The sequence below is a fragment of the Lontra canadensis genome, unplaced genomic scaffold, assembly GCF_010015895.1.
Source record: "Lontra canadensis isolate GAN:19392208 unplaced genomic scaffold, GSC_riverotter_1.0 scaffold24, whole genome shotgun sequence".
Classification (NCBI taxonomy): Eukaryota; Metazoa; Chordata; class Mammalia; order Carnivora; family Mustelidae; genus Lontra; species Lontra canadensis.
The window spans coordinates 8,988,151-9,015,075 of NW_022631018.1; the positions used below are offsets into that span (position 1 = coordinate 8,988,151).

The 26,925-nt window shown below is 46.5% G+C and overlaps 1 protein-coding gene across 2 annotated transcripts in view; it reads left to right on the forward strand.

Moving 5' to 3' along the window:
* Window positions 1-26,925, forward strand: part of PTPN14 (protein tyrosine phosphatase non-receptor type 14) — a 166,546-nt gene that overhangs the window by 108,958 nt on the left and 30,663 nt on the right. For both annotated transcript variants that reach the window (XM_032862746.1, XM_032862747.1), the window contains exons 4-10: window positions 8,050-8,147; window positions 10,725-10,792; window positions 16,653-16,723; window positions 17,544-17,631; window positions 22,421-22,509; window positions 25,448-25,535; window positions 26,335-26,417. In XM_032862746.1, coding sequence (XP_032718637.1) covers window positions 8,050-8,147; window positions 10,725-10,792; window positions 16,653-16,723; window positions 17,544-17,631; window positions 22,421-22,509; window positions 25,448-25,535; window positions 26,335-26,417 — 585 coding nt within the window. The remainder of the gene's footprint in view (window positions 1-8,049; window positions 8,148-10,724; window positions 10,793-16,652; window positions 16,724-17,543; window positions 17,632-22,420; window positions 22,510-25,447; window positions 25,536-26,334; window positions 26,418-26,925) is intronic.

Sequence of the window (26,925 nt, forward strand, 5' to 3'; positions counted from 1 at the left end):
CTAGTAGTTAAGCCCTGTGTGTGTTTGTGTGCATTTAAACAAACATTATCCTTTTTAGGAAAGAATTGCAATCCTTTGACTCACTGAAACTTAGAAGCCTGGATAAGAAGTTAGGCGTCTGTGGCAAAAGAGGGTATTGATCGGTGAATGTTGAGGACTTCGGGATTGAATTTTTGCCAAGACAGTTGTGTGTGTGTGTGTGTGTGTGTGTGTGTGTGCGCGCGCGCGTGCATGCGAGCATATGCACATGTTTGTGTTTTCACACATGTACGTGTATTGGCTTATGGTGTGAAACGGCAAGGAGACAAACTTTCCCTTTTAAGGTTATCTTTGTCGAGTCAGAGTTTTAGCCTTGGCCCCCCCTCTCCCCTGTTGGGTTGTTTCCATTTTGCACAGTTGCAGGACCCTTGGCTTTGTACTCTGCTTGACAATGCAGTTTTAATGGACTGTCAACTTGAACGTTCGTTAAGCATAAAGCATTCAGAGGGTGCATGGGTCAGGCGGCAAACACATTATTACACGTGAATAATCATCAACTGAAATCTTCTCAAGGGTTTTGAGGATAGAGGGACAGAGGGAGGCAGGCCTTCAGGTTTATCTGGTCGCAGGCCTGCGGGCGGTCCTGTTTATCTGGTCCTGGCAGGCAGAGAAGGGGTGGGCCACCCTGCCCAGTATCTGGATTTACAGTGGGGCACACCCTTTGGAATGGATGGAATGTGCCCTTTCTCTCTTGCTGGTATCTCTGTCAATCTCAGTGTTAAAATTATGTTCCTTTGCTGTTCTGTACCCCAGAATTCTAGGACAGCCTGTCCTCTGTCACCTCTTTCTTGTCTTTTATAGTAAAGAAATTTGTACATTTATTTCTTACTCGTCCCATGTAACGTCAACCAGAGAGCAATGGTACTGCTTTAGTACGTCCTGCACTGTCCTGGGAGAGCTAGGTTCTAGTACCTTCTAGCAAGATTCTTCCGATGTGGCTGATTGAGAAGGAAGTTTTTTAGTGAGGAAACACGTTCCATCCTTTGTAATAACAACAATAACCCGGCTTTCTCTCTCTTGCTCTCCCCCCAGAGTAGTTGCTGGAAAGCCTTTGCAGACTGAGGAATGTAAGGATAGTATTGACATGCACCCCTCTCTCTAAGTTGTCACATCTGTATGGACCACGCACACAGGAAGGGAGAAGCTGGGGTGACTGACCTTGACCTGCAGAGAAGGGAGAGGCAGACAGGAGCTGCCAGATAATAACAGTGGTAAGGCAGGTCGATAGTTACAGCTTACAGAATGCTTTCACTAACCTATTTTTAACTATGAGAAAGCATTTTCTTTCTCAGATCTCCTTGAGCAGTGGGGGTAAAAGGAGTAATGCACGGGTGATACGTGCCAATCACACCGCTCCCCGGGTGGTATTAAGTGTGCTAGCAACAGAATGAAGTCCAGATCCCTTCTTTATAGTCCATGACATAGAAGGACCTTGATTCAGCCAAGAGCCAGTAAAGATGGTGTGTGACACCGGATGAGCTGCAGTTTGCTTTTAAAAAAAATCCGCATTTGGAAATACATCTAAGGGCTATTTGTACCCACTTCTGGCTGGAGCCTCTCCTTCTAGGTAGCAGCCTACCATTAGGGACCCTGCTCTCTCGATTTTACTTTGCTCCTCTGTGCATCTTACAATGCTGTTAGCGAGTTATTAGAATACACAGCTTGGTCCCCTTTCCCTCCACCCACCTCTGGAAATTGAAATTTCCCAGAGGCTGCTGCTTGGACAAAAAAAAACCAGATCTGAATTACCTTATGACTGTCCTGCCCTGTGTTTTGACAGAAAAGCTCCTCGTGCCAGCGTCTGCCTCACTCCTGTGCTGTGGCACATGCAGTCCGATGGGGCGGGAGCCTGCTTGGTGATCAGAGCCTCTCCTTAGAGGCAGTGGGATCCCCCAAAATCACCAAGTAGTGGCATTTTTATTTTCATTTTTATTTTTGGACTTCAGTGGGACCAATGACTTGCCCACAAAGGCTGGGAATCAGATCCCACTCTCTGGCTCTCTGCGGCTCTGGTCTGCCGGGCCCTGCCTCCAAGAGCCGTATGACCTTGGGCAAGTCATTCTCCTCCCTCCACACTGTTTCCTTCTCTAAAAACAAAACGGTAGGACTTGGATTTTTGAAATCTTTCCCTTGTCAAATAGCTTAGGCTAAAGCACGCGTGATGATGAATAACCCACAGATCTCTGTGGCCTCAGATAACCAGAGGCTTGTTTCTTGCCCACGTTCCGCATCCACTGTGTCCACTGCCTGCCTTCCTGGGAGCTCGGGCCAACCGAGGGGCAGTCCTACTTGGACTCTGCAGGTCTCAGGGCAAAGGGAAATAGGTAACTCGGAAGGCTCCTGCTCCCGGGGTGGCGCTCTTTCCCTTTGACCCCAGAGCCTGCTTGCAGAGTTGATGAGGTAGGGGGGCAGGTAGGGGGAGGATGGAGGAGGGAGGCTCCATGGGGAGCAAACATTTGGAGCAGTCGTCATGGCCGCCCCCTCTCCTGTCTCCACCATCCTGTGATTTATGCTGAGAACATGGAGCCCTTGAGCGCCATGACCAAAATCAGCTCTTAAGGCTTTTTATACCTTCGTGGCTCTTCTCTGTTGGAGGCCCTTCTGCTGAACTGGCCTTGGAACGAATATTTCACTTGTGGGAGGGGTGGGAGAGACACCATAAAAGCAAAACGTCCTCAGCGTCTGCGTTCCTCTCGCCTTCCTGTGGTTCTGTGGTGGTACAATCCATCCTTTTCGGAACACCACATGGAATGTCTCAATCTGAGAAGTAGTAACAGACCTGCAAATAGAGCCAAGTTGCATAAGTGCTGAGATAAATCCCCCATATGTAAATGGAAAAGAGAGACTCGAACATCTGAGCGTACATCTGTAAATGTGGAGGATAATGATACAGGGTATAATTTTGAAAGAGTTCTTTGATACGACTGTCAGAAGCACTGAATGCTCTATTGATTTGACCTGGTGCGGCATTTTTTTCAGACTTCCTTTTCAGAATCTTAGGGGGAGGAAGGAACATGGAAAAGTCAGTTATTTTCTTGAGCTTGGTTGGAACTCTTCCAGACAGATGAGACATCCCAAGACTGGTTCCTATTAACTGTCAGTTTCCAGTTGTCATATTTAACAGCACCAACTATCAGGAAGCTTTTCTGTTTCCTGTAGAGAAACCTGAATTTTAATCTCTGTGGAGTAAAAACAAGACAAAAAAATGTTGAAAATAGAAATTTTACCTTTACTCAACAAGCATAGTTACATTCACCAGTTGGTAGAAGGAGAGCAGAATCCTAACCTAAAACCTTATTCATTGGAGCCCAGCAGTCAGATGGACGACTTCCAGGTCTTTGAATAGGAAAAGTATTAAAAAGTTTTCCTTGTGAGCTTGGGTTTTCAAAGAGGATCTCTTTGGAAAGTTGGCAGTTACTTTCCTGGCATGAGGATTGGGGTGTGTGTGTGTGTGTGTGTTTTCCCCTCCACCCAGAGCTATGACGGGGTGGAGTATGCTTCCACGAAATTACACGTTTCCAAAATAGAATTCACTGTGATATTTTACCGCCGTTAGCACTGAATCTCTAATCAAAAATGAGCAAAAACCAAACATGCTAGAAATAGAACTTCAGCTCATATTCTCTAATTTAATCTTCATATAGGATAGAATTATTATACTTTACAAGAGCGCCTTTGAAGCAAAAACATACCAAACAATTTCCAAAGTGTTCCAGATTTCATTCTCCTTTCTGCGATCTCCCGTCGTCATCTCCGCAGTGTCACGTGGTTGTCGTAGCATATAATTAACGCTGTTCGGATTCTCTTGTAGTCTGGATGGCTTCCAGGAAAGAGCTCTTGCTTTCTTCAGCTCCTCGGTGTTGTATCCCAGTACAAGCCTATGTCTGACCTGAATGACCAGGAGGGGTCCTGGTGTTCCTTGCTGGTGGATTAGGACATCCCGTTGCCTAGAGCGGTGTGGATCTGTTCTAAAACTCCCTCGTGTGTTACAGAGGTGATAGCTGTAGATGAAATTGGAATCAGCACAATGAGAGAGCTATAATCATTGTTTTGCTCGTTCCCATGGATTATATTCCCAGAGGTATCAGCTGATCAGAGGCTCTAGCCATGGCAGGTAATGTTAGGGTTAACACCTTTTAAAATGTTTTACTCCTTGGTTCTTAAAAATGGAGCCCTTAATAACATGCGCGAGAGAGAACCATGACATCAGGGGTTCAAGAGAGGACGACTATCCTCGCAAGGCAGAGACTGTTGTAAACCTCTTCAAGATGTCCCTCAGCATTAAACCAACTTCCGCATACAGGAAGTGCTTAATAAGTGTGAATATCCGTGTTTCTTCTGAACTTGGAGAGCAGAAAATAAGTCAGAACTGCTCAAGAGGGCGCGCCTGGCTGGCTCAGTTGGTTACGCAGCTGACGCTTGATCTTGGCTCCGGTGATGATCTCAGGGTCCTAGGATTGAGGGGCTCTCTGCTCAGTGGGGAGTCTGTTTGAGGATACTCTCTTCCCCTCTGCCCCTCCCCCTTTCTCTAAATTAAATAAATAAATCTTTTTTAAAAAGTCCATTCAAGATGGCAAGGACTGGGCACCTGGGTGGCTCAGTTGATTAAGCAACTGCCTTCGGCTCAGGTCATGATCCTGGAGTCCCGGGATCGAGTCCCGCATCGGGCTCCCTGCTCAGTGGGGAGTCTGCTTCTCCCTCTGATCTCTCCCCTCTCATGCTCGCTCTCTTTCTCAAATAAATGAAATAAAATAAATCTTTTTTTTTTTTTTTAAGATTTTATCCATTTACCTGACAGATCACAAGTAGTTAGAAAGGCAGACGGGGCGGGGAGGGGAGCAGGCCCCCTGCTGAGCCGATAGCCCACCGCGGGGCTCAATCCCAGGATCCTGAGATCACGACCAGAGCTGAAAAGCAGAGGCTTTAATCCACTGAGCCAACCTAGGCACCCCTAAAATAAAATAAATCTTAAAAAAAAAAAAGATGGCAAGGAGTGTATGGCATATAGAAGGGATTTGACATTGTAGGGTTAAGAGGAGTAGGTGAACTTTACCACTTTTTCCTACCTTGAAATTGGGTGTTCTGGTTGGTTGGTTGGTTTGTCTTTTTCAAGAATTCCGTTTGCACCTTTCTTCAGTAAACTTAGTAAACTTCAGTAAACTTCTTCAGTAAACAGTAAACAGATTCCTTCCTATCTCAAAATTCTGTGGTTTTGTTGTTGTTGTTCGGTTGTTTTGTTTATTTAGTTTAGATATCCTTTCCCTTTTCTGAAGAAAGTCACAGCAGGATCCTCTGGTGATACGATGAAGTAACACTTCTTCATCTTTCTTTTCTTCTTCTCCCACTTTCCAAAGTATGGTCTTGAGACTCTAAGTGGCTGTTCTTCCAATGATCTATCAGTTTTCGCAATGAACTCTTGACACTTACAAGATCTTTTGCTGACTTAGGGCCCCTTCCTTGCACCAGTTTCCACAAGGAGGCGTTGTCCTTTCTAAGAACCAGCTAGGTTAGGAGCATGAAAGATCTTCCATAAAAGGCTCACGGATAGTTCCCACTCTCCTGAAGGGAAAGTGACCTCACACGAATGAGTGGAGCTTTTACTCTTTCCTTGAAAATGGACCCAGAGGCCCAAGACAGGTGCCAGAGGAAAACCAAGAACCAGGCCAGGGGACAAGGAAAGAACATGGCAGACAGTGCTGAGGGGGAACCTTGAGGGGAGGGAACACAAGCAGGAAATGTGCTGTGCTACGTGGAAAGGGTCATAGGCTCCCGAAGCGCATGTTTCTCCTCCTAGTTCAGGTTTTACTGAGCTTTCTCCCAGGAGGTGAACCAATAGTGTGCATCAGATTATACTTTCAGACATAAATCTGTTATTTAAGTAAGGCTGTAAAAGCTGAGCTTTGCTCGTGATTGACAGGGGCCACAGTCCTTGAAGTGAAGGTGCTAATGTAAACCTTTTCTGTTGGAGCTCTTGGAGCTCCAGATAAAACCATGGAACCTGAGATCCTTAACAGTCACCATGTGGCCAAGTTGCTCTCTGTCCCCCCCTTGGAATGGAAAAAAAGCAGCACCTGTATTATGGGAGTGCGTCGGACTACACACTTCTGTAGTGTTAACTCACCTTGGGTGACACATTTGAAAACGTTGAGCTTGAATACACCTGAGCTTGGGGACTTAACTTTAGTGATCAGGTGAAAAAAGGGAACCAGAAGAGAACACGAGACATATTTTAACGGAAGCGAACCAGATTTCTTGAGTCTTTGCTATTTTGACTTACTCTTGGTGTTTCTTTAAATTCATGCACAATTATTACTTCAGAATATTTTGTTTACTCTGATTATCTCCTGTGACTGATAAAGAGAAAGGTTATGACTTCTGCTTTCCTTCCATGGAAGATGATTGCCCAAAGCCCCCCTCCCCACCCCTCTACCCCCTACAGGCCATGCCTTCAATTTCAGGGGGGTCTTTAAAAGTATCCTGCCTAATATTTCCTCCCTATTATTTGTTCATTTTCAGAAACAGCAACACTGCTCCTTCATTACCAGCAAAAGAGTTTTGGCCACATGCTCTTATATATCAGGATTTAGAACCCAGGATGCCCCTAATCAGCTAAGGATAGAATAACTAGGTGAGACAGAGCCATGTCCGCTGATCTCAGAGCAGGCACAAAGCTTCTCTACACATACCAGGGACTTGTCTTTGAAAATAAACACAGATACTTATTATATACATTATAACTGGTTTAATCAATTGATATGGACAGAAGTACAATTACTGATTCAGTAGTGGAGGCTACAAAATAATTATGGATAGTTTTAGGTGAAAGGTGGGGCAGGAGTAGGAAGAGCATGTCGTTTTTCTATTACATATAAGTTTTACTAAAAGGAATTTTTAAAAAACTCAGCATTGGTCCTTCTGATTGGAATATAGGTTTGTCCCACCAGAGACTGACATGGTCATCTGTACCCCTGTCCAGTCGACCCAAGAAGAGAGAGGAAGTAGAGACTCTACAGAGGGGTCAGAGACCCCGAGTCCTTCCCTCAAATAGACTTTGGGTTGCTATGTAATGACATCCATAATATCAAGGTAGAGATGACAATAATTAGCTCTCAGTGCTGACTGCCCCTCTCTAAAACAGAGTAGAGTTTTGGATCACTCTTGAGCTCCCTGGATTGCTGTGTCCTAGTTTAGAAAAACTAGAGTTAACGGTTACCAGGAACAGAAAGGTTGTTAGCATTCGCCAAGAATTAATGCTAGGAAAAGTCTGTTCTAGAGGAGACTGTGTTTTAAGAGTGTGGTCAAGGAAAGGAGAGTCCTAGGAAGAAAGGTTCGGGGTGAGGAGATTTCTAAATGTTCAGGTAACTCTAAGAGCCCAGCACACCGTCCTGGCTTCTGAGGACAGTGGTCCTCTCCAAGCCGGGACATTGCCCAAGGGCACACTCTGTTTCTCTGCATCTGCTGCGTTGAGGGTATACTTGGGTTGGATTTTTGTTGAGTCCCAGACCTGTGGGGTGAGCCTCACTCTGAAGAGCTTTGTCCTCTCTGCTAGCAGAATGCCAGACTATGCGGCCTGTTTGCGATCCACCCCACCAAACTGTCGAGTTTAGAAAACAGAGTGTTTCCAGAGTGGTTTTAGGACTGCGCGGCTGTTGGATGCAGGTTTGCCAGCTGTGATGCCCTGGGTGTCCAGGTGTGGAAGAGCATTTCCTTCCCGGTCTCTATTAGGAAGAACTGGTCCTTATCGGGTGTTTCATCCAGGGGACTTACAATGAGATGATTGGATGAGAACGCTCTCAAACTGAGAATGCCCGGGCTGTGGCACCTGCCACATCAAACGAAGATAAACACAGCAGAGGGCGCTTCCCGTCTTTTATGGAGCTGACCTTTCTCAGCATCACCTGTGTGTCCTGCTGTGTACAGAGGGTTTTACATCTAGACACATTGATCTTGTGGGAACATATTCCAAGTATGTGTTTTTAAGGTTATTTGTCTCTCTGTTCCCATGGACAGATATCAGTATTACCTGCAAGTCAAAAAAGACGTGCTGGAAGGGCGGCTGCGGTGTACGTTGGAACAGGTGATCCGGCTGGCCGGCTTGGCTGTGCAAGGTAAGGAGTGTGACGGCCGCCATGGGGAATCCCATTTTCTCTCTGACTGCGGTGTTGCTGGCCTCTCAGAGGGAAAAACTGAGTTTACTTAAACGATCCCTTAGTAACTCTACTTTTCATTCCAAGATACGTTAAAAATGCAAAAACGGGAAAAAAAGCCAAAATAGTGATTTTTTTTTTTTTTTTTGGTGGCAGGCTAGTGGCTTTCTGAAAGCTGTTTGCAAATCGTTCATGCTTGTATAATTTTAGTTTTATTTGGAGAAATAGCAGCTTTCATCCTGCCTTTAATTAAAGCTATATTCAGGGTTTGTGGAACATTTTCTCAGAATTATTGCACTGCCCATGTGGTCATATTTTGTGGCTTCCTGGTATGACTGTGACTTTCCCATCAGTTTTCAAGTGTGATAGCTTTAAACATTGTAGTATAATTTATTCTCACACAGTTAAAGAGAAAAATTTAAAATGATTCGCTGCAGGGGTGCCAGGGTGGCTCAGTCGGTTAAGCGTCTGATTCTTGATCTCAGCTCAGGTCTTGATCTCAGGGTCATGAGTTCGAGACCCGTGTTGGGCTCCATGTGGGCCTAGAGAGTACTTTAAAAAATAAATAAATAAAAATAAAATGCACAATTGTAATATAAAGCAACAAATAAAAGAGTTGAGTTCATTTGCCTTTCAATCTGTCCTACTTAGATTTATCAGACAGCAATTTTTTAAATCTTTCTAAATTGTTACATGTACTTTTACGTAGTTTTATGTAACATACATGATTTTTACATAGATGTATACACTACTCTTTATTGAGTGGTGGCTTAATGGCCTTTAATCAGTATTGAAAAGAAGATCAAAATGTAATTTTTTCAATAGTCATTCTTTTTCCTTAAAATCAGTTCCCGTCCAAATGGAATGCCAGCCGCTGAGTCCTTACTGTGTGGACTATTGTTGTAGGAGCTGGGAGCTGAACTTCCCATCCCAGACTCTGAACTGCAGTTGAACCTTTTGGGTTCTGGAATGTCTAAAGAGGCAGCCTTCCCTTGATCTCTTTCATCCCGGGATATTATCAGTTTAGCAATTTTTGTTGGACGTACAATTCCTAGCAGTGGCTGCTGTTGTTACCTTGTGGATGAAAATACACGAAATATGTTGGATCCCATCTGTTCACTTACAGACTATAAGGGAAAGGAAGAGTGCCCAAAACGATTAATAGAGCAGAAAAATCATCAAAATAAGAGAAGTCACCTTTAGTACAAAAAAGAGAAGATCCCCTCTGTCGAGTGGATCTTCCTCCTTTCAAAAAGCTTTCTCTTCTGTTTACTTTATTACTGTCTTTTTACCCCTCTCACTTTTCAATCATGGGGCTTATTACAGAAATCCTGGGTATCAGAAGACCCTGGCAATAGCTTTCAGCCTGAGGGAAGTTGGTGTACGTAGCCTGGCTTCCCTTTTCACTGGGTCCTTGAGGCTACTGTTCGATCTGAGGGAATCTCCCCCAGCTATAGTGTTTGTAAAATGGTTTTCCCGGGAATCCTTATGGGGTATTTAGACCCAGCAGGAGAATTGTAACTTGAGATAAAATATAGATAACTGATGAGTAATCTTGAAATCAAGCTGCACGTGATCTCTGCTGTCTTTGTGTGTGTGTGTTTAATTATTTTTATTAACATATAATGTATTATTTGCCCCAGGGGCACAGGTCTGTGAGTCATCAGTCTTACACAATTCACAGCACTCACCATAGCACATACCTTCCCCAATGCCCATCACCCAGCCACCCTCTCCCTCCACCCCACCAACCTGTCTTGAATGTTAATGTTAATGTGATGAGTTTAGTAGGTACGTCCTTGTCTTCTCAGCAACATCTCTTCACTGGCCTTCCGTGTGGACTCCCGCGTGCCATCTCTCCTGTTAGATGCCAGATCTTTTACATGAAATTAAGTTTGTATGCTGTTTTGATTTTTTTTTCCTTCTTGAGAGCTAGTGGGATGAGAAGCAAGACATTTCCAGATCGACGATATGGACTCACTGTGTTTTTTGCATGTGCTCAGACATACCGTCGTGAGATGAAAACAGGACAAAACAGAATTTCTGGCATCTTGCAATATGGGAACTTGTTTGGGAGGTGTAAAAATTTGCAAGGTTGCTTGCCAAGGGTGATTTACAGTGGGAATTTCCAGCTGCAAATATATGAAAAGATGCAGATGGGTTTGGCTCTTCAGTTCTCTTAATTAACCTTGAGTTAAAAAGTCCCCTTGGCAGATATTCTTAAGATATGTGTTGGTGCATATTTAACAAAAACATAAGTATAGGTTTGTTTCAAATTTTTAAAATAGCTTAGGGATCACTTTCAAATTTCCCCGTTTTTTTTTTTTCCCCTAGAAAATTGTGTAACGGCACTTACATGCTGATATTTTATAGTATTGCTAAGTAAAGGTGGTGACGATATCAAACGCATTGTGGCACTGTTTTCATTTACTAGTGCGGAAATAAGATGAAGTAGGATAATAAATGTGGCAGTAATTTTACTCTTATTTTATTCTGTCTTTAATTTCACTTACTCAATCCCCCCCCCTTTCTTCTCAGCTGATTTTGGAGACTACAATCAGTTTGATTCTCAAGATTTCCTCAGAGAATATGTGCTATTTCCTATGGTAAGTGTAATTTCCTTTCTCTTCATTAATTTTCTATCTTCTTTGGCTGTGTAAGTCTTTCCTTTGAAAATCTCAGAGGATTTTCCATACACATATTCCCTGGAGAAGCAAGTCCATGCATTTATAAAGTAGGGACACATTTTGTAAAAACACTGGAAAAGTAAATGTGCTTTTTCCCACCTCCTCAAGACACTTCCCCATCCCCTCAACACCCCCCGCCGATCCCCAGTTCCACTACTTTCCAGAGCCCTGGTGCTCTTCCTTTCTGAACACATCAAGCTTGCTCCTATCCCAGAGCCTTCGTCTTGGTTTTCCTGTACCTTCAGTGCTCTGCCCCAGATCTTTCTGTGACTTGACGCTTAGGTCTTGATTTAAATATTACCTCCTCCAAGAGGCATTCTTGTTCTTTAACCACCTGTGTGATAGACGACAGCCATCCACGACTTCCTGCTAAATCACCTTTCATGTGCATATACTTCGGAATTCTTTCAGTATCTAAACATGTTCAGTATTGATTGTCAGCTAGAATGTCAGCTGTAACGTCGTGAAGCAGGGGACCCTCTCTGTCTTGTCACTGTTGTCCGGCATGAAGTCTGCCTGCGTAAAAATTCACTGAATGAGTCCATGAAGTCAGATGTCCAGTCTTGGGTTAAATTAGGAATGAGGCTAAGTTTTAATCCCTGGGGAATGTGTGTGTGTGCGTGTGTGTGTACGCGTGTGTGTGTGTGTTTGGTAGCTTTGGGGTAAATGAGAAGAATTATGAGGAGGGATTAAAATGTTTGAAAAGCTATCCCCACTCCAGCATCCTGGCTCTGATTTTAGAAACAGTGATCATTCACCCCTTGTTTGTTTGTTTGTTTTTTTAATCGACTGTTTTGCTCAAAGCACTAACCTGGATAACTAACTCCTGGAGGGTGAAGTTATTTAAGAAACGGTGCTTCTTCTCAGGGAGGCGGCAGAGTAGTTGAGTAAATAGGAAGTTTGCAAAACAGAAGGCGAGGCCGCGTGTAATGAAGGGCAGTCGGGATTCTACGAGGGGCGAAGTTACATCCGCTTAAGGGGCATCAGGAAGGTTTAAAGACGAATGGTGTGTGAGTCGGAGCTCAAAGAGTGGCCAGGATTGCAGCAGGCAGACAAGAGGGAGCCAAGCATGATCTAGACGGAGAGAGAAAGAGCAGGGCTCAGGTGGCATGAGTGATTGCGAAAGTCAGCGATGAATCTGACTGTCGCTCCGGAGTGGCAGAGGGGAGGGGCCGCAGCGAGGATGAAACATCTCAGGACTGAGAACACCTGGGCTCTGTCGGTGGATGTGCAGACCCCACACTTTGAGAACAGCTGGATTAGAGCATTAAGACCATTCGGGAAAGTAGGTCAGATGAGAATCTGAGTGGTGCTCTTGGCAAGGAGGTAATTTAGGTGTTACGAGTGACAGTACAAATAAGATGGCAATGCAAGAGATATTTTGGAAGTAAAATGGTCAGGACTTGGCATCCAGGGGGCTGTGGCATATGGGAGCCAGTAGAGTGGTGACAACGGGTCAGGTCTGAAAGCCTAGCATGAGTAGAGCTGCATTTACTGTTCCCCGTCAGAGTGTGCAATGATCTTGAATGGCTGCAGACTTATCTCATTCTTATTGCTTGGGGAAATACCATAAGATCTCTGTGTTTTTCATGAATAACTCTGTCCTTATTCTTCTTCCCTCCAAGAAAACGGCAGTACTATCTGATTGGTCTGTCGTTTTCATGCCTTGTTAATTCTACCCAGCAAATCGACCTTCATTCGAAGAGATCAACGTATTATTTAGCAGAGAAACTCTTCGTAGGGTTTGGTGCCCACAGGCTTGACGTAGATGGTCTCAGAGGCTCACCTTAGTCATTGGGAGGTTTCCCGCTGGGCTTGGTGGGAGGAAAGTGAAGCTCATACCTTAGAATTTTAGAAAGAGTGTATTTTTTTGTCAGTGGAGACAATGAATTGGGTTGATAATTTTCTACATTTCCCCCAACTTTCTCTCCTTAAAGGTCTTAATCACATAGCCTTTAGGCAGAGACCAGGCATGGGTGCCATTTACAATTTTTTGTGAGTTTGTAGATGTTAAAATGCTTTGACAGGTCCAAGGGCCATCTGTGAAGGCTGGAAGGAGTTATTTTGTATGTGATGCCTTTTTCAGAATGAGACTGTTCTCCACTGGGCTCTGAGCAAACCAGATACTTTGAACAGCATAGACCTTGTTAAATGTCACTGTGGACAGACAAATACGGATGTGTTCATTTTTTGGAACTTCCCTCTCCTGGGGGCGCCTGGGTGGCTCAGTTGGTTGGGTGGCCAACTCTTGATTTCGGCTCAGGTCATGATCTTGGGGTCTTGGGATTGAGCCCCATTCAGCAAGGAGTCTGCTTGAGGATTTTCTTCCTCCCCCTCTATCCCTCTCCCTCTCTCAAATAAGCCTTTAAAAAAATAAATAAAAATTTAAAAAATACCCTCTTTGGGACCTTAGCTACTTATATTGACAGGTGGCTATTTACATTCAAATTTAAGTTAATTAAAGTTGAAATTAAAAATTGAGTTCCTCAGTTGCATTAACTACATTTAAAAAAACGATCAGTAGCCACATGTGGCTAGTAGCTACTGTACTGGAAAACTCAGGTACAGAACATTTCTATCATTGCAGAAAGTCCTGTTGGATCGCACTGTTGTCAGTGTGTATGTCTGAATCTGGAATGTTCCCAGCCTTCTGCCATGTCACTCCACCCCATGCCGTAGCCTGGATACACTGTGGCCTGCGGTCACGTGGTTCAGGCTCCAGGAGCCAAGCATTCTGTGTCCATGTCCTGGCGGGGCCACTTAACAGCTGTGCAAACTCGGGCTATTATTTAATTCCATTTATTTTAAAATTTAATTAATTAGTTAACCGAAGTGTCCATTTTTTCATCTAAGAATGGGGATAGCAAGCCTGTTCCAGTTGTGAGTGAAAGGAGAGGGTGCAAGTGACATAACTGGGAACATGGTGAATTCTCAGTGTTTATTCTTTGTGTTGGTCCTTGCCATCATTGTCATCCTACTATTAGCGTGACGGTCCCGTCTCTGGTATGCAAACTCAAGGATGCCCAAGACAGTGTTTTTCAGGCGACAAGAATGCGTGCATTTTGAAATGTAAGCAGAGGACAGGCAGAGGGTACAAACGATCATTAACCAGCTCTGCATGAGGGAAACTCCAGTCTGATCATGGGAAACTTACATGTTGCTTATGGGATTCAGTTCAGGGAGCGTTTCTGGATCACTTCCTGTGTAGGAGCGCGTGTAAGCCCGCATTGTGTAAGAGCCCTGGGATGGGCCGGCCGCGATGTGGAGAAGAGCGGCTTGCCCTTAAGTGTCTATCATGTGGTGGAGGGAGGGTGACAAGGGTACAGGATGGGATGAGCATCCAGACAACTGTGTAAGACAGACCAAGGGCAGACTGTGGTGAGGGCCAGAGGAGCCCCACCCACAGTGGAAGGGCATCGGCTTCCATCCAGCTTGCGGGGGAATGGGAGAGCCCTGTCAAGGGAACGGGAGCTGGGATGGGACCTGAAGGACGGGGTGACATTTCACTCCATGTGATGGGCCTCGGGTGCAGAGGGTTCTCCCAGGAAGGGTCGCCGTGAGTGTGTCAGGAGATGTACAAGCATTCTGTTAGGAGGAGGAGTTTGCCTGAAGCCTTGAACCCTCGAGATCGGAGGTCTGGAGGGGGAGGCTGGGTCACCCTGAAGAATGGTCTAAATGCCCCATGCAGGTGTTGACCTAATTGAGCAGGCAGTGGGGAGCCATGGAAGGTTGTAAACTTTCTGCTTGGTTCCACTAGAGCTTTCAAAGAGAAGAATGCATTCCTTTGGTGGGGGAGGGAAGATGGGATGAATGGCCTCGTTTGATCCTATAAAGCAACTGAATTTGTCAAATGGCATTTCTGCAGCAGAGAAAAGAACAAAGTTAAGTACCCAGGGCCCTCCACAGGTGTGCGGCTGTGTACAGGCACGCACTCGGCCGTTCCTGTGCACGTCCCCTGCGGCGGGGGGCACATACCTCATGGGGGCCCCGGGGCGCAGACAGAGGCGCTCGAATCATGTACACACCAGAGGGGCACTTTTGGACTTTCTCTTCTCTAAAAGTGGGAAGCTGGGGTTTCATGGAGCACTTTCCGATCCTCACTTACCTGTTTTTATTTTATTCTATGGCCACATGCCTTTCATTAGCTTTTCAAAATTAGTAGTGGGTTATGACCTCCGCTCCATAGCTAGGGGTACGCACGGGACTCCATTTCTAGGCTACGCGGTCCTTGTTGTTCCCCGACATAGAACTGAGTGTGTCCCCTCCTGCGGGCTTGAGTCATGTCAGCGGATGGCTGAACAGGAAACAGCATTCACCCATTAACACATGGAAACTCAGAGCTGCCAGGAGTTCCTGCACCTTCTCTGAGGTTGCTCTGGACCACCTGTAGGATTTCCAGCATGTAGTCACACCCTCGTTTTCCAGCTTTAAGAAAACCTGATTTTTCATGTTTTCCTGATTTGCAGTGGGCTCTTTCTTGCAGTTTTGAGGTAGACTTTTTTGGGGATACTGTCCCCCAGCCCCCCCCCCCCAACGTTTACAATGAGCCTCAGAAGGCCTCAGCAGGACACATCGCCTGTCTGGAGCTCAGAGGGAAATGGTGCATATCTGTGTCCTCCGCGGTGCTTATCCGCCTGGGGCAGGGCGCATGGAAGCTGTCTCCCCAAAGGGTCCGAGGCAGCTGGCCCTTGGCTTGAGCCCCCCCCAAGTTACCATCAGTGGTGCGAGGAGCTCCAGAATCATCAGCTCTGTCAGGGTCCCAGGGCCTGTTTGCTCTGGTCTCCCTGTCTTGGATTTTGCCTTCAGATCATCTCTCCATCCCAGACAGTGTTACGTTTAACGATCCCTGATGTGCTCCCGCTGTCACTGAAGAGGTGTCAGGGAGAGGCATATGCAGTTGGCTCTCAGCGCTTGGGAGCCAGCACACCAGTGGTCCCAGAGGCCTGGAGTCAGGTGGCTGAGAAAGCAGCTGTTCAGCTACGCACTGTGACCTTACAGAACTCCCTAGTTTCAGCCCGCGTGGCCTCCTCTGCTCCCAAGGCTGTCAAGTAACATCCGAATGAGCCTTCTCTGCCTCAGGTAGCTCTGAATTAGCTCAAGGATGCTAAGGTGGTAGACAGAAAAGGTGGGACACAGTCCCTTTCTAGGCTCAGCTTTTGAAAGGGTAATGGGGCTGGAAATTCATCTGCCTGTATCCTGATTGTTAACAACATGCAAGTACTGGGGTGCCTGAGTGGCTCAGTTGATTGAGTGTCTGACTGTTGATTTCAGTTCAGGTCATAATCTTGGGATCCTTGGATCAAGGCCTATGTCAGGCTCCACGCTTAGCGGGGAGTCTGCTTGAGATTCTCTCTCTCCCTCTCCCTCTGCCCCTCCCCCTGCTCTCTCTCTCTCTCTCTCTAATAAAATAAATAAATTTTTTAAAAAACCACATGAGTACTGACAAAGCAATTTCAATAAAAGTGAGTCTGAGGGGCAGACAGGGAAGAAGGTAAATGAAAAAAGCGCTCTTCTCGGACCCTGCAGAATGTAGGCAGCGACCCAAACTGTGCCTTGAAATAGGCATGTTAGTCATAAGCCAAGAGCCTAGGTTGTTGTGGAGAGCCATGTTATGGAAATAACTGTGGACCCTCGGTCCTGCAGTGGACAGCCTTTGATTTGAAGAAGTACAGGGGAGGTCGAGGAAGGGAGGCTACTCAAGGAACGTGTTCTGGAGAAGAGAGCTCGTAAGGTTTATACGCAGAACAGTAAATGGCCCTAACTGCTTCTGTGTTGATAGGATTTGGCCCTGGAAGAGGCGGTTCTGGAGGAGCTCACACAGAAGGTAGCCCAGGAACACAAAGCCCACAGGTAAGGCCAGCCGAGGCAATGGCTCCCAGCGTGGCCCCTGGCTGAGTCAGCCCCTCTCCCCCCGGGTGTCTTCCAGCACGAGGGTAGATCCAAAAACTCTGCCGCTTGCCCTCCCACCCCTTTCTCCTGTTCTCTTTTTTCTTCCTCTTCCTTCCTTTTTTCCTTTTCTGCTTGACCATGACCAAGCTCATGCAGACGTGGAGAATTCATCTCTCTGACCTTCCTAAAGCTCTGTTGCCATAGCTGGGGAAATGCTTGAGCTGTGTGAAGACCTGAGGAGGGGCTTTGGGTGGGAAAGTCAAGGTCAAGAGGGAGAGGATCGATCTGGGACCAATGGAGAACAAACAGGCCCCCTTCAGACCTCAGAGGACCTATGCAGGTGTCTCAGGCTCTCTCATCTTGACCACTTAGCTCCCCAAATAGCATCCTCCTAAACTTGTTTCCTTTTAACCCCTTTTTTTCTTAACAGTGGAGGTTTTTTTCCCCCCAGGTGGGAGAAAAATAACTTTTTTTTTTAATTATTTTTTTAAAGCAGGCAGCTTTATTCACAGAGATGTCTGGAATAATTAGTGCTTATAGGGCTGTGGCTCTTAATTAAACACTTTACCTTCCTCTGATTATTCCCTGTTGAGTAAAGGCCGGTGGGGATTATGTTAATGAATTACTGAGTAATGCACATGTCCTCACAGTTGGGTGATGCTTGCTGTTCCCAGAACTAGAGCTAAACCACAGCTCTGGAATTTGCCATCAGGAGGGTAGGACCTTCTACTGCCTTTGTTGCCCCTAACCATTTCCTTCTTTGATGCTGTCGTGATTTTAGTGGAATCCTGCCCGCGGAAGCTGAGCTCATGTACATCAACGAAGTGGAACGTTTGGATGGATTTGGACAGGAGATCTTCTCTGTGAAGGTAGCAGACCCAGCAGACCCTGGCCCGTTTGTTCTTCAGCTTTCTCACAATAGTGCTGGCAGTCGGAGAGCCGGCAATGACAGGCAGCAGGCCAGAACCACCTGGCTTCCTGGTCACGACGTGGCATTAGTTGGCAAATCCAGATTACTTTAGAATGCAAACAATTTTTCTTCCTTCCTTCCTTCCTTCCTTCCTTTCTTTCTTTCTTTCTTTCTTTCTTTCTTTCAAGATTTTATTTGTCTCAGAAAGAGAGAGAGCACATAAGCAGGGGGAGTGGGAGGCAGAGGGAGAAGCAGGCTCTCTGCTGAGCAAGGAGCCTGATACAGGGCTCGATCTCAGGACCCTGGGATCGTGACCTGAGCCCAAGGCAAAGGCTTAAACAACTGAGCCACTCAGGTGTCCCACAAACACTTTTTCTTAACTAAGAGATTTTGAAGTTTTCCATGGTCTTGGGCAGAATAGCTGGTTGGTGAAACACCATCTGAGTGACTCCCAAACACCAGCCCATCCGGCGCCGTGAATGTATACAGTCACTGGCAGTTTTGCAACAGGACAAGCAAATGCCTTAATATAAAGACCCTGACCTCTGGTTTTACCTGCTTATTCTCTTTTCTCTCATTTGAGCTGATACAGAGATAATTGCTTGTGAGGCAGAAAGAAACATTTCTTATATGCAATCACACTTTATTTCTCAAGCTCCATAGAGCCTGCCTTCTGGGTTTCCAGCCCCTTCGGAACCTTCTGGAAACTGTGCCTAGGAAACTGTTACAGCATAGTACATCTTTTGCAACAAATCCACCTCCTGAAGTGGGTGTGGTTGGGGGGTGGGGGTCATGGTGCTCGGTCATTTATAGAGCTGAGCCCATAATCCAAACTCATTTTCTTCTCTCTACTGACCAACTTCACAAAAGCCAGAGTTTTATCAGAAACCTAAAGCAACTGGCACATTTCAGCCATTTGGGCGATGGTGCAATTTTAGCACAAACATTTCCCTCCAAAGTGGCTCCGCTGGCTGTTTTATAAGTGTTCTGTTCCCCCTCTGCTGCACGTTTGCAATTTGCCTTGATGAGAGCTGCCCATGCGCATCAAGTAGAACGAGCAGGGTGGCCGCAGCTTGCAGAAAGGGCTAAATGACTCTCTTTTAGATTTGTTTAATTTTCTTTTGCTTCTCTAATGGCTGCCCTTCATAGGGTTGTAATCCATTTTCATTGCAATAATGCCTTATGAAGCCATCTGCATCCCACTTACATTTCAGCAGCCCATATATAGTCATGATATTTTGGGTCATTAAAAAATCAGGGTAAACTTTTCTTCACTTCCAGAAAACCCATCCCAGGGTTCCTTGTCCGTCCCAGGAAGTTGGGGGTTTAGTTGTTGGGCCCATTTACTTGTGCTGTTTTCAGGAGTTCTGCGCTGTGGGAAATTGGGGCCGTGGAAATAGTGTCGAAATCCACTGTGCTTGTTTCTCATGCACTTTCTGGTATGTTCTTCAGTGGGAAGAGCACAAGGGAGTACTGTACCTTGGTCTGAGTGGGCGGACAGGCACTGCTGACTCACTGCCAGGGAGTGTGATGTAGCTGGCGTTGTCTTTTTGCCCACGTATCTGTTCATGACTCAGGTGACCACCTCCAGACCATGTGACTCCCAGAGACCCGAGGATGGTGGGCAGGGCAGCAGTGCCAGTTGGGGCCGGGCCGTGGTCAGCTCTAAGATCTGCGCTCCTGTAGCCAGGGAGGTTTCAGGGGCAGACTGAGGAGTGATAGAGCCCCTCTGGGTTAGTGCGGGTCCTTCTTGACCAACTTGAGCAAAGGAGCTTGCTGTGGATGTGTCACAGTAGTGTGGGCTTTTCCATGAATGGTTCTTCAGAATTTTTCAAGGTGGAAGGAGGACCAGTCCACTCCCTGGCAGGCCCGCCCCTCCCCCTCCGCGCCGAGGAGGGCCGTCGCCTCAGTTGCTCCTGTGTTGTCGGAGCGCATGGGCACAGGGAGACTGCTGGTGTCTGGAGCCTCCATCCTTAGCCGAGTTTGACTCTGAGCCTTTAAGTTCTGACAAGGCACGGTGCCTGAGCATACGTCCTGTGCTTTTGCCATTGCCTGGCCCTGGGGAACTCCTCCCGCGGTCCCATCACCAGCAGACTGCTGCACCCAGCCCTCTAAGGGCAGAGTGCCCCGGAAGGATTTCCACAGAATTTTCTTTCCCATCTCCACTTTGCCTGGCTTCTTTATATATGTGTGTGTGTGTGTGTGTGTGTAATTATATATATTATATAATGCATATTTATACATATATGTGTAATAATATACATACACATAATAATAACATGCATATATAATTTTTATATATATATACAATTTTAAAGATTTTACTTATTTGTTTGACTAAGACAGAGACAGCAAGAGAGGGAACACAAGCAGGAGAGTGGGAGAGGGAGAAGCAGGATCTCTGCTGAGCAAGGAGCCTGATGCAGGGCTCGATCCCAGGTCCCTGGGATCACAACCTGAGCTGAAGGCAGATGCTTAACAACTGAGCCACCCAGGCACCCCCTTGCACGTATTTTTCTACAGTGTGATTTACTTGTAACTTCTCCTGACTCCCAAGGCACTTGTTTTCCTTCCCACGTCTTGTCTCCTGACCTTCTCTCTGCTTTGCCTCCAGCAGTGGTCCGGCCCTCTCTCTGTCCCTGTTCGCAGATCCCTGTTCTAATGTGTGCTTTGCTGAGTGGGTTGAGAAGAGGTCCCTGTGGAGGGACACTGCCGTCTTTGTGTCTCGCATGGGATCAGGTGTTCTGGGGAACACAGAGATCCTTCTTTTCCATCTTGGGCCCAGTTGTGCACGCCCCTCTGCTCACTCCACAAAGAGCATGTCCCCGGTAAAAGCAGGGGGCCGAGGGACAGTTTACTCCCTGGATGACGAGCCTTGTCCCCGCTCTCCTCTCAGGCACACTGGCAGCAGGCTGTGCTCTCTCAGGCAGGAGGTTGGAAACACCTGACTGGACCAGGACACCAGAGTGAAGACGAGTCATCTGGGCCTCCTCAGCCCAGGGCCCAGCAGACTGCCCCGCAGCTCTGCCATCCTCACACCCCTCCTGTGCTCATGGAGCTCCCAGCCAGTGCTGAGTGTCCCAATCCGGAGCACGAGTAGAGGGCCGAGCATCACCATTCAGGCCCCCAAGGAATGACAGAGGCCAGGGAAAGGGAGCGAAGCAGCCTAGAAGGTGCAGAGACTCTGCAGGGTGGAGAACTCCCGTGTCTGAAATACCGTCCTCGGAGTCTCCCAGATAAAAAGATAAAAGTATCTCTCCTCCTTAAAGGAATAGATTGCTTTTAAAAAAGGAACATTCAGGGGTACCTGGGTGGCTCAGTGGGTTAAGCCTCTGCTTTCGGCTCGGGTCATGATCCCAGGGTCCTGGGATCGAGCCCCGTATCGGGCTCTCTGCTCAGCGGGGAGCCTGCTTCCCCCCTCTCTCTCTGCCTGCCTCTCTGCCTACTTGTGATCTCTCTATGTCAAATAAATAAATAAAATCTTAAAAAAAAAAAAAGAAAAAGGAACATTCAGGGGCACCTGGGTGGCTCAGTTGGTTAAGTGTCTGCCTTTGGCTAAGGTCATGATCCCAGGATCCTGGGTTCAAGTCCCACATTGGGCTCCCTGCTCAGCAGGGAGTCTGCTTCTCCTTCTCCCTCTGCCCCTCCTCCTGCTTGTGCGCTCTCTCTCTGACAAAAAAATAAACAAAATCTTAAAAAAAAAGAAAAAAAGGAACATTCAAAAAAGGAAAAGAACTCTCAGAAATTAAAAATACGATATCAGAAATGGGAGAGGTAATAGGTTACAAGATAAAATCTCACCAAAAAACAAAGGGAATGTGGGAGCTGGGAGATAAGATTAGAAGGTGGGCCCAGGATGTCCAACATCTGAATAGTGGGTGTTCCAAAAGAAGAACAGAGGAAATTCGAGAAAGGATCCCAGGATTGAGGACCATGAGGTTGTAAATTGAAAGACCAAGCGGGGGCGCCTGGGTGGCTCAGTGGGTTAAGCCTTTGCCTTTGGCTCAGGTCATGGTCTCATGGTCTCAGGGTCCTGGGATCGAGCCCCACATCGGGCTCTCTGCTCAGCAGGGAGCCTGCTTCCCCTCTCTCTGCCTGCCTCTCTGGCTGCTTGTGATCGATCTCTCTCTCTCTCTCTCTCTGTTGAATAAATAAATAAAATCTTTAAGGAAAAAAAATCAAACACCAAGCACCTGGATGCAAATAGACACTCACAAGGGTGTTAAGCAGTGGAAGTCGGTGTCTCTGGGGAGAGGAAATTGTGGGGCCAGGTCTGCTGTTCTTTTAAACAGGCTCCAAAGGACCCACTGGGTCCTGCAAACCTTGGGCACATGTGATCACACGTGTGTGATGTGCGTACATACTCAAACTATGGACGTGTGCCATTTTGATTTAAAAAAACCAAAGTGAAAAAGGTATTCATAGACGTTCATGAAAGAGAAACTTAACTGCCAACAGATCTGAGAAAATCCTGAAATTCTCTCTTGGACAGGAAAAATGTGACAATTTGAGGTAAAAGAAAACAATATATGTGTGTGTGTATGGCGCGCCGGGCTGTACAGCAGGCTGAGTCACTTTAGGGCTGAGTTGCCGGCTGACCTGATGGTGTCTGTGGTTCATTCGTCCACCGGCAGGAAAACGGGGTGTGGCGCCCCCCCAGCAGGGAGGTGCTGCAGCCCAGGGGCTTGGCTCTGCGGGACCCCTGGTCATCTGTTTGGTCACACCGCTCTTCTGTTGATATGATGCAGGACAATCATGGAAACAGTGTGCACCTGGGCATTTTCTTCATGGGGATTTTCGTGAGAAACAGAATCGGAAGACAAGCAGTAATATACAGGTAGTCTCTTATTTGTCTCTTTTTCCTTTTTCCCCTTGAGGGACTCTAGAACAGTCCACCGAAGATCACAGGGATCCCAGTGAGTTAAGAGATAGACTATGGGTCAGAGTTGAGCTTTTCTCAACTCAGATAAGATCAGCCCTCTGTGAGATTTGAGCAGTTACCGAGAAATGCATCTCACTTTTCCTAGAGGCCTGTTTGGGGGTTGGGGGATGGAGGAAGCTCTTTCTTCCCACTTGACTCCAGGAAAGGTGCTACTGAACCCTGCTGAGCCAGAAGAATGGCACAAAACTGTGAGTCTGGTTGGAAGCCTGCTGTCTAGTCAGTCCTGCTGGTTACCTTTGTCCATGTTATCCGTGCCCAGTCATTAAATCCCGACTGGCTTCTTCGCATTTTCCATCACCCTCTGCCTAACCACACATGCCAGAGGAGTGAAGACTCATTTTATATTAAAAATAGAACATTTTATATTTGTGAAAATGCATTTTAAAAGCAGTGAATTTGTTATCACAAATTAAAGGGCTGATACTTTTATTTTGTATTTTATTTTTCCATTCATTCATTCATTCATTCATTCATGGGAAGGGATAATTGGGTGATGGGCATTATTTCACATTTTAAACCCTCTTCTCCGCTGAAGAGGCGAGAACCGGTATAGGGATTTGGCAGAGTGTCTCCTCTCTTACATGTCAATGAGCTTGCTTGGATGGGTGCCCATAGTTGTCACCGTGGTGTCAACGATCTCAAAAACTGTGTGGTTGCTTTCATTTACAAGGGCAGTATGACCGACTGTTTAGTAGAAGAACAGCTTTCCTGTGTGTGCATCTGATAGGCAGAGCCGTGCACCTAGTGCAGATAATCAAAGACAGCTCTTAGAGGCAAAGCCAAGTCCACCTTCTGGAAGTGGATCTTGCCCAGCTGTGTACCCTCTGGATAAATAGTTGATGCAGGTTATTTTGCAAACGCCCCCCCCCACCCCCCACCACCAAAAGCTTCCTAATTGGCTCTTTCCCCTGCTAGGTCTCCACCCTGATACTATTTTTGTCCACTGATTTTCTCTTACTCTTTGCATGGAGACCTTATTAAGGCAGGAGTAGGGAGAGAGAGCTTTGTGGCTGTAGAGTAAACTAACTTTCTTTTGATCGTACTCCCTCAGGTCCATATACCTACAACAAATTATAAAGTAATCAAATGAAATACATAAATTGCACAGAGTTGTAACTTCACATTTTTATGCCCACTTCAAGCTGTCCAGGCATTTTGTCTCACGTGGTTCTCAGTCAATGCTTCATTTTCTCCTTGAGTCTGGAAAAGTAGACAAGTCTTGCCTTCCAGCTACAGAGGTTAAATCGAAGAAAATAGCCCTTTGAAACTTTGCTGTCGATAAGCCACTCATGGTTTGGTTCAGTTCCTTAAGAACTGCTTCCAGACCTCTTTAGCACTTATCTTAAAAACCCCTACGGGATGGGAATTTACTTCTACCATAGTGTCATGGTAAGAAGGCCCCCAGGTAGAGTCACGCTGTGGAGTGAGGAGTGGACCCAGAGTTTTGGCAGGTGATTTGAAGGAATGGAGCCCGAGGAAAACAACTATCTCTTATCTCTAGAGACCTTCACTGAGGAACATTAGCTATGAGTCGTGTAGATGGAATCTGATGGAATTGTAAGTCAGCAGACAGCTGTGTTGAGCCCCTGTAGAGCGTATGGCCCCGGCAGATGTCTGTGAACACAGTTGGTACTGGAGTAATGGAAGGACTGGAGGAAAGCCTGGAAGCCCCAGGTGTAGAACTCCTGCATCCCTGATGTGCAGGGTGAACATGGCTAAGCCCTGTCCTCATTTGTGCCTAAATTGTCTCCTCTCTGAAGTAGAAACAATTTGCCTTGTCTACCTTAGAGAGTTGATGAAGAACCCATACTCTGTATAGATGGGAGGCAAGATTATGACTTCTGATTTTTTCAGCAAACATTTACTGCATCCCGCGTGCTAGGTACATCGCTCAGTGCATGGAGGCCAGAGATGAAGAAAGCAGACTCTCTAGGCAGGGAGCCTGTGGTCTGGTTTGCCTTTGCTGGGGATCCAGTCACAGAAGTAAACAATCATTATACCATGCAGTACCCCAGAGAGGACTACACCAGATTCTTTCCTCCCATGTGGGTGGTTGGGGATGAGGAAGAGAGAGAAGGTGACTTCTGAGATGAGTCTTAAAGGAGGAAGATAGGGAAGTGTAATGTTGACATGAAGAGGCAGTGGGCAGGGAATTATAGACTGGGGCGCCGAGAGAAGGTAGGCAGTAGTAAGAGATGGTTGAAGATTGGCTCCAAGTAGGATGGGAAACAGTAGCTTACCTTCCCTTGTCTGGTGGTTATTTCATGTGTCTCATTTTAGTGAAGGTCTTCCTGAGGAAAGGGAAGGAAGTGTGTGTGTTTGTGTGTGTGTATGTATATGACCCATCACAAAAATGGAGACACATTAAACATTCCCTGGGCACTTTTTCTTGTGGCATAATCCATCTGTAGCATACGTTGCAACACAGAATCTGTGTGGATTCTTTGGCCTGGATTCCTGGAAACGCATGACTTTAAAATAATATGCTCCTCTGTTATTAAAAATGGGGGTCATGGGAAATCCTTTGTAGTTTGGAAATGTGAAAAACAAGGCAGAGAATCCTCGAATATTTTCCTCATCATTAGTCATGAAGGAAACCGTACCTTAAGAACAGCAGTATCTAGATGGATGTTTTATAGCATTTTTAGGTATTTAAGTCAATGCATGTTGTGTTTTACTCTTTTGCTTGGAGAGAAAGATTGTTAAGCTTTCAAAACTGTGGTTAAATCATAATTTGTCAAATGAGACTCCCCACTAGCAGACGACCCTCCTACGCTATTTCATAGCTGCATGGAACATCATTGGCAAACCCAGTTGCCTATCTTTTGGCCAGGTGGAATGATATCGGGAACATCACTCACAACAAGTCTACTATTCTAGTGGAGCTCATCAACAAGGAAGAGACTGCCCTCTTTCACACGGTGAGCAAAATGGAAATATGGGGCAGGGTCCGACAGGCAGCTTGCTGTTTGATTTCTTACCTCACGACATTCTTTTCTTGCTCTCTGTATCATGAGAGGATAAATATTCTCTCGAACTGATAACTGCCTAGCCCTCGCCCAGTGCTATCATTACTCATTTCCGGGTAGTGATGGTAATTTCCTGTTCAAAATGCGAGGTTTCCAGGCTGTGTTTGGACTCTGGGGTTTGGGTTCCTCCACCTGCTGTGTTTGTGGTGGATCACATGTCTGGTGTGCCACGCTCCTCAGCGCTCAAGTTACAAACCCGCATCCAGTAACCCCTGGATGACGCTGCCCGGCATTTTCTTTAGCCGGCTGACCTGGATTTCCTTCCCCACCGCCGCCCAAGCCGGGCCTGACGTAGCTCAACCTTCTGTTGAGCACCCCCTCGAGAGCCAAGACTGTTCATGCACCTCAGGGGCCATCTCAGAGAAGCTCGGTGTTCCTTCCAGGCTCTGTCTTCATTCATTTCTTTTTAAGGCAGTTGGTTTGAAACCGTGTGAAGACATGGCAGCTCATCAGCCTAAGCCCAGTGCCTTGAGCCTAGATTGCTCTGTAACTGACAGACTGTCTACACCCTTGGGTGGGCTTCCTAGCCACGTGCACCGTAGGATTTCGGCATGTGGGTTTACAGCTCAGGGTGCTGTTTTGCGCTTGGCCTGATGGGAGGAAGGGATGTGGCCCTGTTCAGGAGAATCCTAGGGAAACGCATCTACAGTCAAACAAATATTTACTTTTTCCCCATCTCTTCTTTCCCAAGGACGATATTGAAAATGCCAAGTACATTTCTCGGTTGTTTGCTACACGGCACAAGTTTTACAAACAAAACAAAATCTGCACTGAGTAAGTAAGCGTGGAGCCCGGCACCTCCCCGGGTGGCTCGCTCACGTTCAGTTCATGGGCTTTAGGGATGTCGTAGATGGCTTAGATCACTTTTTCCGTTCGCCCTCCTCCCTCCCTCCCTCCTCGCCGAAGCTAAAGGAATAAGCTGAATCCAGGCAGGAGCGAAAGATCTTTAATGATGAAGACTGTCTGGCGTAGTGCATATGCCTGGAGAGAAAATAATTCACAAATTGACTGTGAGAGCTTGACTACCTGGATGGGTCGGCCCGCATTAGTGCCTTTCCGTCCTCCAGCTCGGAGTTCGGAGGAGCCGAGCCGTTCCCAATTTGCTGGGGTGCCCCTTCGTGTCAGATGCAGAGTCGGTTCAGAAGTGTGTAACAGAGTGGCAAGCCAACTTGAAAGAAAAGAAGCGTCTGTCATCCTCAGCCCTGTTTCTCTTACACAGTTGGCTAACCCGGCGTGTGCTCCTGGGTCATGTCATCTGCCTGTAAATGAGAGGCCAGGGTAA